Source organism: Capsella rubella, unplaced genomic scaffold (genome assembly GCF_000375325.1).
Source record: "Capsella rubella cultivar Monte Gargano unplaced genomic scaffold, Caprub1_0 scaffold_5, whole genome shotgun sequence".
Classification (NCBI taxonomy): domain Eukaryota; kingdom Viridiplantae; phylum Streptophyta; class Magnoliopsida; order Brassicales; family Brassicaceae; genus Capsella; species Capsella rubella.
Genome location: NW_006238919.1, coordinates 1617755 through 1635932, shown reverse-complemented (window position 1 = coordinate 1635932; position 18178 = coordinate 1617755). Strand labels below are relative to the sequence as shown.

At 37.1% G+C, this 18178-nt stretch overlaps 5 protein-coding genes, 1 long non-coding RNA gene and 1 other non-coding gene across 8 annotated transcripts; 3 read left to right on the top strand and 4 right to left on the bottom strand.

The window, feature by feature from the left end:
* Positions 1-447: 447 nt before the first annotated feature.
* On the top strand, positions 448-2202 carry LOC17886302 (cytochrome P450 71B17). The gene is made up of 2 exons (XM_006292741.2): positions 448-1501; positions 1591-2202. Exons 1-2 carry the CDS (start codon positions 596-598, stop codon positions 2200-2202), a joined length of 1518 nt encoding a protein of 505 aa, XP_006292803.1. The 5' UTR covers positions 448-595.
* Positions 1825-2726, bottom strand: LOC111830463. Its single transcript, XR_002833820.1, has 4 exons — positions 2523-2726; positions 2171-2415; positions 2000-2101; positions 1825-1916 (listed from the first exon to the last, which is right to left on the bottom strand). It is a non-coding gene; the product is annotated as an uncharacterized LOC111830463 (long non-coding RNA).
* Positions 2727-3461: 735 nt separating this feature from the next.
* LOC17885424 (endoglucanase) lies at positions 3462-5942 on the top strand. Its single transcript, XM_006292840.2, has 3 exons — positions 3462-3946; positions 4123-4370; positions 4885-5942. The coding sequence occupies exons 1-3, from the start codon at positions 3533-3535 to the stop codon at positions 5834-5836; spliced, it is 1614 nt and encodes a 537-aa protein (XP_006292902.2). The 5' UTR covers positions 3462-3532; the 3' UTR covers positions 5837-5942.
* Positions 5943-6250: 308 nt separating this feature from the next.
* LOC17884876 lies at positions 6251-8389 on the top strand. 2 transcript variants are annotated; one of them, XM_006290782.2, is made up of 3 exons: positions 6251-6667; positions 6861-7629; positions 7700-8389. In XM_006290782.2, the coding sequence occupies exons 1-3, from the start codon at positions 6251-6253 to the stop codon at positions 8194-8196; spliced, it is 1683 nt and encodes a 560-aa protein (XP_006290844.2). In that variant the 3' UTR covers positions 8197-8389. The 2 variants fall into 2 exon arrangements, with proteins under 2 accessions (XP_006290844.2, XP_023638099.1); XM_023782331.1 differs by having other exon boundaries at positions 6263-6619.
* Positions 8263-10157, bottom strand: LOC17886431 (cytochrome P450 86B1). The gene has a single exon (XM_006293121.2). It carries the CDS (start codon positions 10088-10090, stop codon positions 8468-8470), a length of 1623 nt encoding a protein of 540 aa, XP_006293183.1. The 5' UTR covers positions 10091-10157; the 3' UTR covers positions 8263-8467.
* A 735-nt stretch (positions 10158-10892) lies between these two features.
* On the bottom strand, positions 10893-11039 carry LOC111830782. Its single transcript, XR_002834123.1, has one exon. It is a non-coding gene; the product is annotated as a small nucleolar RNA snoR137 (small nucleolar RNA).
* Positions 11040-12595: 1556 nt separating this feature from the next.
* LOC17885034 (protein terminal ear1 homolog) lies at positions 12596-15496 on the bottom strand. The gene is made up of 5 exons (XM_006292665.2): positions 14694-15496; positions 13908-14439; positions 13356-13475; positions 13121-13262; positions 12596-12942 (listed from the first exon to the last, which is right to left on the bottom strand). The coding sequence occupies exons 1-5, from the start codon at positions 15442-15444 to the stop codon at positions 12634-12636; spliced, it is 1854 nt and encodes a 617-aa protein (XP_006292727.1). The 5' UTR covers positions 15445-15496; the 3' UTR covers positions 12596-12633.
* Positions 15497-18178: the final 2682 nt, after the last annotated feature.

Genomic DNA, 18178 nt, shown 5'->3' with positions numbered 1-18178 from the left:
GATGATGATTTGTTGGTTATGCTAATTCCGTATGAAGTAACGCTTATGGACTCAAGGTTTTCTTGTTCCTTGGTTTTTATGGATCGTTAGATTAGATCATCTCTTTACATTCTTAAAAACTGTAAAGTGAAACTGTTGAGACATGTTATATACACTATCTTTTGATTGATCTTAGAAGATATATTTTGATTGATCTTGTTCACTTATTCGGAAATCCAACTCTCACTATTCACTTATCCCGATGATTGTGGTTTTGTCAATATGGTAAACGTTAAAGAGCTTACTGTAGTGGATATCATATGATGATATGAACCACAGGTCCACATACACCTTAGTTTTAGAATTTTCCTCTTAAAATGTACGTGGAGCTAAAATTTAGCAAAGAGACGGTACAACCCCATGCAAAAGGGCGGATGTAGGTGGTGATGGTGGTGGTGAAAATATTAAAAAGAGCAATGTTGCTTATTATATTAACAAATCCAATAAAAATGTTATTTATCACCGCCAAATGTAAGGTGTGTGTGACTATATTAACATACCGAAACAGAGCTATAAATTTCATTTTTCTCGACAACAAAAGAAACAAAAAATCAAAATGGTAACCTCTTTGCTCTGTTTCTTTATGATCACCTTCGCTTCGCTGATCTTTATCGTCAAGAAGATCAAACGACGCTCTGAATGGAATCTTCCTCCAAGCCCTCCTATGTTACCACTTCTCGGAAACTTACACCAAGTTGGAGAATTGCCTCACAGGTCATTTCAACGTCTAGCCGAAAGAACAGGACATGTTATGCTTCTTCACTTAGGCTTTGTCCCTGTAACTGTTATCTCATCGAGAGAAGCAGCTGAGGAGGTGCTTAGAACTCATGACCTAGACTGTTGCAGCAGGCCTAAGCTTGTCGGGACGAGGCTAATCTCTCGGGGTTTTAAAGATATCGGTTTTACACCATACGGGGAAGAGTGGAAGGAGCGGCGCAAGTTCTTGGTGCGTGAGTTTTTCTCTTTAAAAAAGGTTCAGTCTTTCGGGTATATCAGAGAGCAAGAATGTAACTTTCTTGTCAAGAATCTATCAGAATCAGCCGCGAATCGATCTCCGGTCGATTTGAGCAAAACCTTTTTCTGGCTAACCGCAAGTATACTGTTTAGAGTTGCCTTTGGACAAAGGTTCCAAGAGAGTGAGCTTATTGATAAAGACAAGATCAATGAGCTTGTGTTTGAAGCCGAGACAGCTCAGGCTAGTTTCACTTGCTCTGATTTCTTTCCCATCGCCGGACTTGGATGGCTCGTTGACTGGATTTCCGGGCAACACAAGAGGTTGGAAGATGTTTTCTTGAAGCTCGATACGCTGTTTCAAGGTGTGGTCGATGATCATATACATCCTGGAAAAATATCAAAAGATCACAGAGATATCGTCGATTTAATGTTGGATGTGGCGCATCAACAAGACAAAGATGATGATTCCTTGAAGCTCACGATAAATCACATTAAGGCACTACTAACGGTAAAAAAATAAAAAGCTATACTTGTTTCAACACATTCGCATTGAAAACTTAATCTGCTTATTTAAATTAGTTTCCGCCTGTTTGCTAGAATCTATTTCTGGGAGGGATAGACACAGGGGCTATTACCATGACATGGGCAATGACGGAGTTGGTTAGGAACCCTGAAGTGATGAAGAAAGTTCAACACGAGATCAGAGACCGTCTTGGCAACAACAAGGAGAGAATCACTGAAGAAGATATCAATAAAGTTCCTTTCTTGAACATGGTAATCAAAGAAACATTTAGGTTACACCCAGCAGCTCCTCTTCTGCTCCAAAGGGAAACAAGGGCTCACGTCAAGGTTCAAGGCTATGATATTCCTCCAAAGAGAAGGATCTTGGTCAACGCTTGGGCCATAGGAAGAGATCCGAAATACTGGACAAACCCAGAAGAGTTTAACCCCGAGAGGTTTATCGATAGCCCTGTTGATTATAAAGGAAAACATTTCGAGTTCTTACCGTTTGGGTCTGGTCGAAGGATATGTCCTGGTATAGCAATGGGGATAGCTACTGTGGAATTGGGACTCTTGAACTTACTTTACTTCTTCGATTGGAGAGCACCTGATGGGATGACACATAAAGACATTGATGTAGAAGAAGCTGGTACTCTTACAGTCATCAAGAAAGTACCTCTCAAACTTGTCCCCGTTCGAGTTCAGTGATTGCACCAAACTCTAGTTCCAGACTTTGTATAAACCTTTCTCTGTACATCCTGTAATAAACAACGGAAACGTATGTAAAAAGTATCTGTAGTAAGATGATGTTAGAAAGAACATGATGCTGCTTTGCTATGAATAGATAAGTTTCATCGCAAAAGTTTGGATATAGCTGTGCCATGGACGCTACACTTCTCCGGCCACAGAAAAGAAGAGATTCTGAAAAGGAGCAACCTTTGTCGTCAATTTTTGAAATTTAAAGGAACCCATCAATGATTCAATACATAAATCGAATTGGGGAGACAGAGAAGATAAGGAGGGCTTACATTGCTCAAAAACAAGGGAGATGATCAAAGAGATTAAACCCCCTTTTCAATCCATCCATCGCCGCCGTCGAGATACTCTAAAGCAGCGAACGGCGGGAGAGAAGAGTTCCGGTGATAAAAGAAATCAAACCCTTTTCAATTCCACCGTCGCCGGGACAGCGGCTGACGCGGCGTCACAAAATAATTAGAGATGAATTGCAAGATCAACCTTGATCTATCAGAGAACTGCAAAATAAACCCTTTATTATTTTATTTTTGTGTATCGCCTCCATTTATTTTAAAATTATCAGTTTGATCCTTCGTTTTGAAATTAAAATGTTTTCTTTTGGTGTGATTAAATCATAATATCATTCATACAACAGAGTATGTTTCAACTAATTAGATTTTTGAGGTAGAAAAATCTTATCACAAAATTTGAAGAGGAAAAATAAATGTAAAAGGGAAAGGTCACACTCACATGAGACATATCTCAAAGTCGTCTTCATAAAAGATATGTTTGTCCCAACACATCACAATGTACCATTTGGTTCCAATATGTGTTATTTGTCTAATTAACGCAACTATGCTAAGTTTTATGTTTTCACCCAATTTCTCAAAATACTATAGACAAGTTTCCCAAGTCAAGTTTACGTTGTTTGAACCTACCAATAAAGGGTATTTTAACTCGTATTATTTGCCTTTTCTATGGAAAAAGTTCGACCGTTACCAAGTATGATCCTCTTTGCTTTTCGTATTGACGTGAGTGACTTGGATCCAATTACTACTATAAAATTTACTAGAAGTTACAATGGCTTTGACGCCATTGTTAGATCATTAACATAAGCTAAGCGATTAATCCTACTGGTTTATAAGTTGTGTTTGAACCCTTAAAGTTATAACTTTATCTCATGATACAAACTTTGTTTAACTTCTAAAGCATTTTCCTATATATAGCCTCTTAGTAATGATTCACCAACACCAAAAAAAAAAAAAAACAAACCCCTCCAAAAAAAAATCTAAATACATTTAACATGAAGACAACAAAAGAGCTAAAACATATGTTTTGCTTCATCATCTTCTTCTCATTCTTCTCCTTCATAACGAACAACATGGCCTTTCCTCTCTCTACAAAGTCTCGTTGGATTATCGACGAAAATGGGCAAAGAGTGAAGCTGGCGTGTGTGAATTGGCCATCGCATTTGCAGCCTGTGGTAGCGGAAGGGCTGAGCAAGCAACGGGTAGATGACGTGGCCAAGAAGATAGTGGAAATGGGTTTCAATTGTGTTAGGTTAACTTGGCCACTTGATTTGGCTACAAATGAGACACTGGCGAACAATGTTACTGTGAGACAATCTTTTCAAAGTCTTGGTCTTATTGATGATATTTCTGGTTTCCAAACCAAGAACCCATCCATGATTGATCTTCCCCTCATGGAAGCTTATAAGGTATGATAGTATCTATTTATTTGGATGTATTTTATTCGGATAGAAGAAAAGAATTAGCAAATCTAATAATTTATACTTTACTATATATTAATGTTTAAGTTTTACATTATACATACTCAAAATCCTCATTTCCGTTGGAAACATGATTCTTCTTTTTTTCTTTGTTTGTTTTTCAGACGGTGGTAGCTAAGTTGGGAAACAAAAATGTGATGGTGATATTAGACAACCATGTGACCAAACCAGGATGGTGTTGTGGCTACGACGACGGCAACGGTTTCTTTGGCGACACTTACTTTGACCCTGCCACGTGGATCGCCGGTCTGACCAAGATAGCCACGACTTTCAAAGGTACCTCAAATGTCGTTGGCATGAGCCTCAGAAACGAACTTAGAGGAGCTAGACAAAACGTCGACGATTGGTTCAAGTACGTGTATTAACATGATAGAACCTATTAGCACTTAATTATTTTATCTATTTATTTGTTTTGTGTTTATTTATAAAAGATAAATTTTTTTGTTTGAATCGCTCATTGATAATTTAATGAAAACAAAAAAAAATAGATAACAACTAGGTAGCGGTCATTTTTGCACGTATTATCTTTAAGTGCTCTTTTTTCATGTTTGTCCATTTGCTGCATGCATGTGTATGTGTAAGACAGTAAGAGAACGCTATTGAATACCTATGATCTGTAAGTTTATTACCTCTACTGGCATACGTACGTTACATTTAAAATTTGTTTTGAAAGAAAAAGGTAGAACTATAAGAAGAAAATATGGACACTGGTTAAAGCATGTCATTATAAATGGTAAAAAGTGGCTTTTGGGGTGTATGCATGTAGGGTTTAGTTAGAGTATGCGATCACTTTAATTGTAAAGTTTATGGTTTATGGTCCTTGCAAAGTATTTGTCTCATGTACATTACATATATGAATGTATTAGGTACATGCAACAAGGGGCCGAAGCAGTTCACAAAGCAAATCCTAATGCACTTGTAATCCTTTCTGGCCTCAGCTACGACGTCGACCTGTCATTTGTCCGATCACGACCCGTGAACCTAACTTTCACTGGGAAACTCGTGTTTGAGCTCCATCGATACTCTTTCACCAACACAAACACATGGAGTTCCAAAAACCCTAACGAGGCCTGCGGCGAGATTCTGAAAAGCATCGAGGACGGAGGCGGTTTCAATCTCCGTGACTTCCCGGTATTTCTTAGTGAGTTTGGAATCGATTTGAGAGGCAAAAACGTTAACGATAATAGATACATCGGATGTATATTAGGTTGGGCGGCGGAGAATGACGTAGATTGGTCGATTTGGACACTTCAAGGAAGTTACTATCTTAGAGAAGGTGTGGTCGGAATGAGCGAGTATTACGGTGTGTTGGATTCGGACTGGGATCGTGTTCGAAACATGAGTTTCTTGCAAAGGTTGTCTCTGATTCAATCCCCGCTTCAAAGTTTACCAGGACCGGGCTCTCAACCCAAAGTCTACAATCTTGTTTTCCACCCGTTAACCGGACTTTGCATGCTACAAAGTATCTTAGACCCAACCAAGGTCACTCTCGGTCTATGTAATGAATCTCAGCCATGGAGCTACACTCCCGACAATACCTTGACACTCAAGGACAAGTCTCTATGCTTAGAGAATACTGGTCCGAATGCGCCGGTTAAGCTTAGTAAGACGAGTTGCTCGAGCCCCAATTTATCAAAATGGCATACCATCTCAGCCTCTAATATGCTCTTAGCAGCGAAGTCAACTAATAACTCCCTTTGTCTTGACGTGGATGAATCCAATAACCTCATAGCTAGTAACTGCAAGTGTGTGAAGGGCGAAGACAGCTCGTGTGATCCGATGAGCCAGTGGTTCAAGATTATCAAAGTTAGTAAATAATGAGGTTAAATATTAATATATATATAAAGACTAATCATCTCATATATAAGTAACTCATAATTATATTATGTTGTAAACTTTCTTTCTTATATGTTAAATCCAATATAATGCTATTACTCTATCAATGTTAAACCTTGTTACTAATTCGATGTGTCAAAATCAAACCCAAAACAAGAAAAAAAAAAATTTCCAACAGTACTTCATTTGATTAATAATTCTTTAGTAAAGTCATTTGATTAGTTATACATTAGTAATGAATTCGTGTAAGATTTATAATTTACTCATTAATAAGTCATTAATTAGATTAGACGCTCCTAGTTTAAAGTGGATGTTTGGTGTTGTTCTGTTGTGTCAAGACGCTGATTAGTTTAATACGGACTACACCTATGTTGGCGGTAAAAGCAAAAAGGTTTGATGAAACAGAGAGAGTTAATGGAAAGATTCTTCTTCATCTCTCTCTTTCTTCTTCTTCTCTTCGTCACCACCACCTTCGCTCTCCCTCTCTCCACCGACTCACGATGGATCGTCGACGACGGCAACAAAGGTCGGCGCGTGAAACTCACGTGCGTCAACTGGCCGTCGCATCTTGAAACCGCGGTGGCGGAAGGTCTGAGCAAGCAGCCGATGGATTCGATCGCCGAGAAGATCGTGTCAATGGGTTTCAATTGCGTTAGATTGACTTGGCCTCTCTACTTAGCCACCGACGAATCTTTCTCTGATATTATGACTGTGAGACAATCTCTTCTCAAGTTTGGTCTTTTTGAAGCTGTTTCTGGTTTTCAGGTACATAATCCGACAGTTCTTGATCTTCCTCTGATCAAAGCTTTCCAGGTAATTAAAGTTTTGACCTTTTTAGATTTTTTCCCACCGAAAAGGTTTTGACTTTATAGTCTTGTTCTTGATCCCAGAATAATCAGAAAATTTATAGAAAGGTTTCATCTTTTTTCTTGGGACTCTTGAATTCTTGTTATCTATCAATTAGGATTAAGAAAGATGAGAGCTTGTTGTTCTTTCTCTTAAACAGGAAGTGGTGGCTTGTCTTGGAAAGCATAGAGTAATGGTGATCTTAGACAATCACATAAGCCAACCTGGTTGGTGTTGTAGTGACAATGATGGAAACGGTTTTTTTGGGGATAAGCATTTAAACCCTCAAGTTTGGATCAAAGGGTTAAAGAAGATGGCATCAATGTTTGCTAGTAATGTTTCATCAAATGTGGTTGGTATGAGTCTAAGGAATGAACTCAGAGGTCCTAAACAGAACATTAAAGATTGGTATATGTATATGAAAAAAGGTGCTGAAGCCGTTCATTCTATTAATCCGGATGTTCTTGTTATTGTCTCGGGTTTAAATTACGCTACTGACTTATCCTTCCTTCGTGACAAGCCCTTTGAAGTTAGCTTTAGGAGAAAACTAGTGTTTGAGATCCATTGGTATGGCTTTTGGAACTCTTGGGAAGGAGATAGCTTGAACAAGATTTGCGGGAGAGAAACCGAGAATTTGATGAAAATGTCGGGGTTTTTGCTCGAGAAAGGGTTTCCGTTGTTTGTAAGCGAGTTTGGGATTGATCAGAGAGGCAGTAATGCAAATGACAACAAGTTTCTAAGTTGTTTTATGGCTTTAGCAGCTGATCTTGATGTAGATTGGGCGCTATGGACACTTGCAGGAAGCTATTATATAAGAGACAAAACTATTGGATCAGACGAAACTTATGGAGTTTTGGATTGGGATTGGTCAAGCATTAGGAACTCAACCATTTTACAGATGATTTCTGCAATTCAGACTCCTTTTACAGGTACACAACTTGTTTTTCAAACTTACTTTTGGTTTATCTTATTAACTTTTAACAACTTTGCAATATTCAGGACCAGGTCTCATGGAAACTCAACCAAAGAAAATAATGTTCCATCCTTCGAGTGGACTATGCATTGTAAGAAAATCATTGTTTCAACTAAAGCTTGGTTCTTGCAATAGATCCGAAAGCTGGAAACTTTCTTCCCACCAAGTGTTATCGCTAACCGAAGAACGAATCCTATGCTTAAAAGCTTATGAGAAAGGAAAGGCTGTGAAGCTGCGTTTGTTTTTCTCAGACTTTCACTGTTCAAAATGGAAACTTTTGTCTGACTCGAAGATGCAACTCCTGTCAGTAACAAAGAATGGAACCATTGTTTGCTTGGATGTGGATTCATACAGTAAGATTGTGATGAGAAGCTGTAAATGTCTACAAGGAAACTCCAGTTGCGATCCGAGAAGCCAGTGGTTTAAGCTTGTTACTAGCTCGAGAAGGCGGTCTAAATCAAAACCTTTTATTCAAATTAGTCCTTATTCCAAGACATTTCTTCAGAAGGCTTTATCAGTCTAACAAGGTAATCAAGTGATGTTCCAATAGTTTTACTGCTTAAGAATGTCTAATCCTGAATTTCAAAAATTAGAAACAAAACAACAGTTTATACCTTTTGATTCCAATTCTTGCTTTGTATAACATTTGTGATCTGCATTACACATAATACACACACACTGTACAGTTTACTAACAAAGATTATTTATGTGCCTAATCTAATATTAAAGGGTGAAGATCTTACATTAGCCATATAGAATCAACTTCAAACTTAAGCTGTATATTCTTTTATATTTTATAGATCTTGCTTCTTCTCCTCTAGAGATCTTGGCGTTATCCTGACCTTAAGACCATGTTTCATATATAAAGTCGTTGTTACCCGTGGGACAACGATATGATCTGGATCAACGTTAATTGAGTAATTCAACAAGATTGAAGCGGCCACCATTTTCATCTGCAAGTATGCAAATGTTTTCCCTAAACAAAGCCTTGGACCGGCGTTGAACACGACGTATTTAAACTGATCATCACTCACATATTGCCCTCCTTGTATCCATCTCTCTGGTTTGAACATTTCACAGTCTTTTCCCCAAATTGATTCCATCCTTCCCATTGCATAGACTGAGAAGTAAACCCTTGAGCCTTTTCTCAAGAAAGTTCCATCTGGAAACACATCTTCCTCGGTCGCTTGTTTCATTTCCATTGGAATTGGTGGATAGAGTCTAAGAGATTCCGACAATGCAGCTTGTAGATAAACCATATCGTTTAGTTCTTTGACTGTGAAGTGACAAAAACTCCCTGTTTCTCCAGTTTCAAGATTGTTGTTGTTCTTCTCTCTTTGGCTCAAGATTTCTCTGATTTCCTCGAGGATCTTGGTTTCGACTTCCGGGTGTTTTGTTAACAACCAGAAGAACCAAGTAAGCGCGACGGAACTAGTGTCTCGTCCCGCTAAGATGAAGCTTGTGCAGAACTGTCTGAAAAACTTCATGGTGAACCGATCATTTTGATCTCCTCTTTTGTGACTTTCGATCTGGATCAGCCTCGAAAGAACATCGGATTTGCTATTAACTAATGTTCCTTCTTCCTTAAGCATCTTGATTCGTTCGACAACCATCTTGTCGATAAACTTATGAACCGTCTCAACAGCTTTCCTCAGCCCTTTCTCATACCCTATATCGAAAAACTTCATCGGTTTCCACATAAACGGCGGAATCATGAACCGAAACATAGTAGACTCTGTTGCTTCTTCAAACGCTTTAGCGAATGGAACATGGGGAAGGTCATCATCCAAAGTCCCTGGATCATCTCCAAGACCCGCAATGCAGATATTATCAAACGTTAACCGTAAAAGAATCTCTTGAAGATCAAAAGCTTCTTGAGACTTTGAGAAACTCTCCATCACTTTCAAGAGCTTCCTCTGTATCAAATCTCTCGTTGTCTGAAAAGAATGATCCACGAAGCGAGTCGAATGCATCTCAGTTATAATGATCCGCCTCTGTTCTCTCCAAGATTCATCATCCGCGTTGAAAATACCATCTTCGAGCAAATCGTGGAATCTCTCTTTGTAGAAATCTCCTTTAGGGAAGTTCTTGAAATTGGTTTTGAGCATGTATTCGATGTTTGCAGGAACACTAGTCATGGCTCCATAAGATCCACTAAACCAGATTCCTTGGTATGGAAACGTTCCTCGGCTTTTCTTCAAACACCGCGTAACCCATCCGAACACATCGTGAACATGAAGGAAGAACTCGGGAGTGATCCCAAACACAGGCCATTGCACTGGTCCGCCTTTGTTTGTTAGCTTCGCTTGCAAGCAACCGAAGAGGAACAGACCTAACAATGCAATTGATACATCTTGAAGACAAAGATGTGAAAAGATGCGATCTATCAGTGACATTACAGGGTTTTCATTGGACATCTTTTTTTTTTGTTAATTATTTTCGTAGTGACTCTGTTTTGTAGTAACTATAAAAACATTTTAAAATTTTGGATTTCAAGGTTTAGTGTTTTAGATTTCGTAAAGATATGTAAATCGAAGATTCAAAGAGAGGATTCATCATCATGCGTTTGGTGCTTTTGGCTAAAGGGACAGTTTTAGGGGATTGGTCTAAATCAAGAAACGACGTTTTCTTGACTTACACGAAACGTTATGTTTGAAGTTGAAATGCAAAATGTGTGTTGTTAATGTTAATGTTAGGTTATATTGATTTTAGCGTTCAGTTATATAATTAAATTTTTTTGGGCAATAAACCCAATGAAATAATTAATTCTACCATAACGATTCATTAGATCTTATATGGCCAAGACTAAATCTTTTGTAGCAGTGTTCGAATGTTATTCATATGTAACGTTTTTTTATATTTTGAGATGTTAGATAATCGTAAATCACGGATCTTCGTAAATTGTAAACACAGATAATAAAACTATCTTTAATACTTGTAGTATTTTCAAATTATTCAGACTAATTTGCCTAATTGATATCGATTAGGGTCATAACACGTAATAGTCTAATTTTTTTGTTTTAATTATGAAAACAATTAGAACAATGATAAAGATTTGTCTAATGCTGATTTTTGCTTCGTAGAGAAATAAAAATGCTGATCTTGTGGTAAGACAAATCAATTTAGTCCTTCACAAATCAATTATCCCAAAACAAAACTAAAACTTGTTGATTTAGCAAACATTTATAAAAATTAAAGTAATGGGATTTAGTGAAAAATATATATACCAGAAGACAGGTAACACTGTGAAAATAGTAAAATTTAAACACAGAGCTGTTAAAATTCTGGCCAGGTTAATATTTGCTCCGGAAACTTGAACATCTCTCACTTTTATTAATCTAAGAGAGTTCACCATTATGAAGCACTTTTAATCCCAATTTCTAAAACCAAAACTATTACTCACAAATCTAACTCAAAATTCGATAATTTCTCAAACACGATTAATCGATGGATAAAAATAAACCAAACGAATCGGTAAATATTTAGCCATCGGATCTTAGGTTTCTTTTTGTTAAATTCGAACGAATCCGAATTCACCAAAAAAAAAATCCTATCGATCGGATTGAAGATTTTTATTGTACGCTTCCGGTGACACGCCCTTCAGGGTACGTTAACCCTATCACGAAGAGCGCAACGCCTTTCGAAAGCGATTAGAAGAACAAAACACAAAAATTGTAAATCAAATCAAACAGAAACTATGAAGAAGACGAAGTTAGAGTTTTTTAGCTGACGGCTACGGAGATTGACTATGATTTATAGATTTTAAGGGTTTTAGAGTGAGTTGGTTTTTATAGAGAGGACGATGAGTCAAACAAAATTAGGTTAATGGCATTAATGGGCCTTAACGTTTCGGCCCATATTCGTTGTTGGACAACTATACAAAACTTTTAAGTCAAGTTTGGATCTCTCTATTGTACGAGTAAGTTTGGGCCACTGCTACCAGAATTGTCCTGTTTCGTTTTTTGTTTGTATATTCTTCCAAGTGGTTGGTACAAAAATTTAACAAGTGTATTTGTCCAAGTTCTAGTGTTACTTAAAAAATGATAAGAGTATGATTGATTAAGGTTTATACACTGATTAATTTTCTGTGATAATACCTAATTATACAACATTCAAACTTAAAATCTAAAAAAGACATCAGTGATTTAGTGTAATTGTTTTTTAGCATTTGAACAACAACAAAAAAAAAAAAAAAAAAAACTGTGACAGAGACTATAAATCGTTAGTGGACTTTATCTATTAAAAACCTACCTAGGAAAAGGATGATTTAGAAATGTTGTTAAAACCTTTTATGTACCAGTCACATCTTAAATCTTACAATTAATATACCCTATTAATGGCTTTAATATATTTCATAATCCTAATAACATGAGAAGATTTAAAAAGTTGTAGTCAACGATCACTATCAACACTGCCATGCACCAAGTAAGGTGGATATCAAACCACGTGTCAGTGCCCCATGAATCAGAGGGAGAGAGAGAGAGAGAGATACAGAATGTGATCATCACTAGCACAGAGTCCTCTATTGTCCCTTTCACAGGTCACTGACTCAGACAGCTAACATACTAGAACATACAAAGATAGTATTGCCTGAAAAAGAACTCTTACCCTAGGTCAACCCAATTTTGACTCTCCTATCAAGATTCTTCACACTATAGCATATATATCATTTAATATAAAGAACATAAATCCAAATCTTATTAATTTCATTGGAACTTAAAGAAAAAGAGTTATTATAAGATGTGACATTTTACAACTTTTCATAAGGCATTAATTCATCATGTTGATAACCAAAAAGAACTTAGCATGAGTAATTAGATGGGAGATTACCAAAAAGATTAGATTGGGACATACAAAAAGAAAAGGTACTAAAGTCTAACCATGATCATGTCTACTTACATTATATATATATATATATATATATATATCATTATGATACACAATACAAACAAGGGAACACCTAAAAAGATGTTTCTCCTTCCACGGTGATACTCCGGCCTCCTCCGTCTATGCTACTGCCGGAAAATCCATCTTCATGACTGTTATGATCATGGTCACTGTCACAACATGATCCACTCTCTGAGTGATCTTGACCGTCCATTTGCTCAAGACGACTTTGGTTGAGTTTAATGCAGCCGTTGATGTTGATAGAGACGGGTTCTGTTAGCTGCTTCCCATCTCGTGGTGGCCAGAAGACCACCGGAAGGTAAACCTCAGCCTCGCATGGAAACTTTGAGCTCTTGAAGTGCTCCTTTAGATCCTCTAGACACTTTTATTGACCACCAAAAGTAACAAAACAAACACATTGTGACCAAATTATCAAATCTATGAAGAAGACTTTGCTTTAACGTATAGTTTAAGTTTTGGTATATTATGGAAAATATTTTTGAGTGTTAACTCAATTTTAGTAGTTTGTGATATCAAAAGACTAATGTGTATATTTATACCTGAACTCTCGCATATGTGATTTGGCAAATCTTACGCGAATTAAAAACCTCCCAATGTTGAAGATGAAACGCTTTGTAAAACCTCCAAGCTGCTTCCGGGGTTGTCATGTTCACAAATCCATAACCAACATTGCACTTGTTGCTAACATCATAACATATAAAAAACAGTTAGAGAATTTAACTATATAATATATACGATACTATACAATCAATGGACTCCATAATGTTTGATTACTTGAAATCCATGGGGAGATACACGAAATCATAAGACGAAAAGGGTTCAGGGTGCTCCCCAGCGATGGCTTCGTTGATGTGAATGCAGTGCTTGTCCAGCATATCCAACAGTAGCTTTTGACTATATATAAAAACAAAAACATTGAATCTCATTAACAAAACCAACAAGAATCTGTAATATATAAAGAGCATCCGGAAAAATGTTAGTCAATTAAGGTATGATAAAACAAGAATATAGTTTAAAGCTTGATGGAACATAACATTGGAGAATTTTATCTAGAATATAAACCTTTGAATATATATAGTATAGCACACGAATCCATGTGAATATTTTAATGAAAGATCTAAATCTTTAACCATCCTAGAGTTTGAAAAAGCTTCCAACTTTAAATCTATATAACAACTTTATTGAGAGATTAGAAATTTTTTTAATTTTAAAGCAATCTTAGTTTCCATGAGAATATTAGAAGGTAAAAACTTCTAACTTTAGATTACAAAAATAGTATACTAAGTAATTTATTAATACTAAGTAAATTAGATTATATAGCCAAACCTGTACTTGTTTGGTATGTTCTTGATCATCAAAGTGGTACGTGGATCTCTGCAACTTGGATTTTCCATGGTTTCTTCACTGATAAGAAACTGACTTAGTTCCATGTTCTTAATCTGTCTTTTCTTCCCATACTTAGCCATGTTCTTGCTCTTTGTCTCCACGCATTCAGATTCCGCTCCTCGGGTCTTATCATCGACATCATTTACAATACATAACGAACGCATAGAAGCATTAACAGCAATAACACCATTATTAGGGCTCACAATCTTGTTTTTATCTTTCACAAGATTTACAGACTGCCTCAAAGGAGGACTTAGAACTGGTGGTGGTTGAAACGGTAGCTGCAATAGCCTAGATGACCTGAACTTGTTCTTAAGTCCACCTGGTCGACTAAATTCGATCACAACTTGCTTACCACCAATCTCTTCACCATTCATTCGATCAAACGCTCTTGCCGCATCTCTTACATCATAAAACTCAACGAACCTTTGATGTTTCTTGTACGGCGTCTCTCTCAGCTCTTTGATCGGACCTGAAACAATTAAACAAATATATGTTACATAAAACAAATAGTCCAATAATATTCAAAAGCTAAATGATGTTCATAACATGCAAACAATTAATCCATGATTCGTGTAAATAATATTGTAATTTATATCATAGCCTAAACATTATTATTAGTCTTTGAAAAATGTTTTAATTCCTGACATATCCACATATCGAGGAAACAAACTAAATCTAATACTAAAGTAGATCAAGACATAGAAACTAGTAAAAGAACCGTACCGTAAACTTGGAAAATCTGTCTGAGATCAATGGAAGAGACCTCAGGGTCTAAGTTAAATATAACCAACGTTCCTTGGTTACAACCTCCGGGAACAGCACTAGTCTCCGGGACTACGAACTGTGCCCACACAGTTCTGCCGGAGACAAACCCACGCGCCGATGAAGAGGAAGGAGGTGAGCTCCAAACGTTTCCACCGCCGCCATTACCACCACTGAGCCTAGCTTGTTGCTGCATGTGTCTACCACAAACATCACGAACAGCTCTTTTAGCGTCACGGATATCGTAGAAATGTACGGTCACGATTCCATCTGAGATTCTCTCCATTTGCACGCCACGGACGTCGCCGAACACCTCCAAGTCACGTCTCACCGTTGACTCTGTGACGTCACGCGGTACGGAGATCAAAGAGAGAGATCGCGTAGGAGAATTTGACGGCGGAGCAAGCCGTTGTGATGCCGAAACGCCGTTGAAACATGGACGCGGTGGTTGTGGTGGTGGCGGCGGTTGTCGTGGAGGAGGAGGAGGAGAAGAAGAGAACATCATCGGATGTGGTGGGGGAAGGTTAAAGAACGTGAAAGGAGGAGATGATCCGTACGACGACGGAGGCAACGGCGGCGGAGGAAGCGGCGGTGGAGGAGGAGGAGAAGTGTACGGAAAGTAAAAATGGGAAGAGATAGGGTTTAGTGGTATGAACTCTTGGGCACGAGGGTCTAAGTTTCCGGCGAACGGAAAAACTCTAGAGCCGTCCATTAATGCCGGAGAAATGAAATATGTTTCCGGCGAATGATGAAAGGTTTCTTGATCGTGTGTGAGAGAGAGATACTCTAATAACGTCGTCGTCGTCTATCTCTCTCTCTATTAACTTCAACAGACAAGACAGTGGAAGAGAACAAATGTTTATTTTTATTTTATTTGTTTTATGTTGTAAAAGCATTTAAGTTTCTCGAAAATGACTGTTTTTTTAAAAAAATTTGGATCTATTTATTTTTACTGGAGGAGTAGTATCGTTTTCGTTGATGTTACGTTAATACCCCTATGCACTTTTTTGGTGTAGTAGGTTTTGGTGTTCTTTGGTTTTACGAGGCGTATGTATAGTATAGTATATATTTTTCGATATATTAAAGTTCTCTACGCGACACGAATACTGAGTACGTGGAAAATGTTCATCTTTGATTTTCACTTGTGTAGTTTTTTTCTTTACAATATTTTCAAACGATGAAAAGTAGAGAAAAAAAAAACTGATCAAAAAATTTAGTATTTTGGCTCCGAAGGGTAACAATACCGCATTACAAAACTGCACCACAACAGTGCTGTAACAGTGTTAAAATATCTGCATATATATATATACTGTATATCTATATATTTTTGTTACTATTTGGACCGCACCGCACTTCTCCCACAGTAAAAAACGCAGTTAACATTCGAAGCCTTTGTCTTTGTCTCATACTCTTGATTCACAAAAAGTTTCATATCACTGTACAAGATAAGTTAATTCTAGCTATATATATATGTAGACTCGTGGCAAGGGGTAATATATGTAGTCAGAGTGGGACTTTAGACCCCATGCAAGAGAAGTTTGAGCGTAGAACCTAGATGATAGAGGCATAGAGCTGTACTGGCAGAGGAGAGGACCTCTCGAATTGAGGTTAAGGAGGTGAGTTCAATTCAAGTGTCTACATATATCACTACGTACAATGCAAGACAGGCATCAACTGATTATACAGATATTGATGTTCCATAACCTACAGCTCGTAGAGATTGAGGACATAATGTATAAAGTCTACAACATGTCTCGGTTTAGCTATATTGGTTATTGTTTGTTTAGTTGTTGTATTACTATTTAAGGAAATGTTCCTTTGTTTTTGTCCGGTTTGTTGGCAGATATCTAGTGCCGGTGTGTTTTTGGTCGGTCGGAACAATTTGATAGGAGTCGGATCCAAAGTTTCCAAACTCAATCCACAAAACCCTATGGGTAGAAAAAACACATACTAACATAAGCTAGTTTAAAAGTTTGGGTGTATTGGATTTAACAAGGCTTTTAGTTGGTTCCACGCCTCCTATTTGATGTTTTTCATAATACCAAAATTCTTATATTTTAGATTTCTAAAACATATATAAAGTCGGCAATAACTCTTTTTTTTTTTGCTAAGAATGTAAATATTTCATTAAAAATGAAAATGTTTAGGTTTACAATCATAGATTATAATCCTATAAAAATGGTCCCATGGCAAAAAAGATAAAAACATGGAAGCATAATTCATAAAAATGATCTCAGTCCATCCACTCAACATACACACGAGGAGTTTGACGAAGTGATAACGATAAAGGTGTTCTTCAGGAGTGCCAAGCTGAAGACGAAGAGCGAGAACAGATTGAAGAAGCCACAATTCTCAAGCAAAAGACGCACTAGAAACCTTTCAATGGAGGTTCAAGACTAAGCTGTCAACGGCGAAGTTTACAGAGCCCTCGATCACATACGTCCCCGGCATCATGTGAGAGTGGCTCATCTAACAACATCCATGAGCTTTCCTACAATGAAACCTCACAAACTAAAAACTGCAAACGGTGTGAGCTCCCCCTACCAAGTCCATCCCCCTTAAGGATGGATACATATATAATTCTTTCCGCGAGTCCAAGGTTACATTGCACATCACATTTAAACTTAGATTGAAAAAGATTACTTTACAAAGAGGTTAAATATATGATATATACTAGCATATATAAGAATGAAAGATGTTGAAAAGCAAATATAGAGTATACATTGATGTTGTTTAACGTGGATATCATAGTAGAGTGGTGAAGAAAGTGTTTGTTAAACACGAAGTAGTGACCAAACGCACGTGCACATGAAAAATCTCGGTTCGAGAAGAAGACTCTCCCTAAAACCAACGACCAAAAACCATAATCTTGATTTGCGTTTTCTATTGTATTTCTCTCAGATAAATCATAAAACCAATATAAAGTAGTATACAGTATTTTTCCGTAATACCACTTCTTGCTAACCACGTTTGCTACCGTTTCTCGCATTTTAAAAAAAATCTAATTAAAAACGAATTTGGCATAGTTTAGTTGTAATTTTATTAGAAATGGTCTAGCCAAGCAAAACTGAAAACCCTAATCAAAACCAATCCAAACCATAATTGTAATTTTGTCAAGTTTAGTTTTTTTTATATGATAAACTTCAATCTTACTTTCCAATCAAATTGAAACATTGTTTTGTTCTTTCAAATTTCATTTTACACAAATTGTAAAATTCACAACCAAACAAATCCCTAACCGAGCAAAATTTCAGTATAACCAAATCGTAAGAGTTCAATGATTGTGGGGTTTGCTAAACCGAAATCATCAAAAGTTATATATACGAAAAGGTCTCGGCTTTACTTAGTTTTATAATGGGCCATTCTATTGGGCTTTTAGGATTATCTTTGGGCTTTCTAATGAGGGGAAAAAAGGATGATTGATGTCTAAAAGTTTCTATTTAACG

Excerpts from the sequence above, each read along its gene's own strand:
- LOC17886302 (XM_006292741.2), top strand. The coding sequence starts at position 596 with ATGGTAACCTCTTTGCTCTGTTTCTTTATGATCACCTTCGCTTCGCTG. Across the intron at positions 1,502-1,590 it reads ACATTAAGGCACTACTAACG|AATCTATTTCTGGGAGGGAT; the intron begins GTAAAAAAATAA and ends CCTGTTTGCTAG.
- LOC17885424 (XM_006292840.2), top strand. The coding sequence starts at position 3,533 with ATGAAGACAACAAAAGAGCTAAAACATATGTTTTGCTTCATCATCTTC. Across the intron at positions 3,947-4,122 it reads CCCTCATGGAAGCTTATAAG|ACGGTGGTAGCTAAGTTGGG; the intron begins GTATGATAGTAT and ends TTTGTTTTTCAG. Across the intron at positions 4,371-4,884 it reads AACGTCGACGATTGGTTCAA|GTACATGCAACAAGGGGCCG; the intron begins GTACGTGTATTA and ends TGAATGTATTAG.
- LOC17884876 (XM_006290782.2), top strand. The coding sequence starts at position 6,251 with ATGAAACAGAGAGAGTTAATGGAAAGATTCTTCTTCATCTCTCTCTTT. Across the intron at positions 6,668-6,860 it reads CTCTGATCAAAGCTTTCCAG|GAAGTGGTGGCTTGTCTTGG; the intron begins GTAATTAAAGTT and ends TCTCTTAAACAG. Across the intron at positions 7,630-7,699 it reads AATTCAGACTCCTTTTACAG|GACCAGGTCTCATGGAAACT; the intron begins GTACACAACTTG and ends TGCAATATTCAG.
- LOC17886431 (XM_006293121.2), bottom strand. The coding sequence starts at position 10,090 with ATGTCCAATGAAAACCCTGTAATGTCACTGATAGATCGCATCTTTTCA.
- LOC17885034 (XM_006292665.2), bottom strand. The coding sequence starts at position 15,444 with ATGGACGGCTCTAGAGTTTTTCCGTTCGCCGGAAACTTAGACCCTCGT. Across the intron at positions 14,440-14,693 it reads ACAGATTTTCCAAGTTTACG|GTCCGATCAAAGAGCTGAGA; the intron begins GTACGGTTCTTT and ends TAATTGTTTCAG. Across the intron at positions 13,476-13,907 it reads AACATACCAAACAAGTACAG|TCAAAAGCTACTGTTGGATA; the intron begins GTTTGGCTATAT and ends TTTTATATATAG.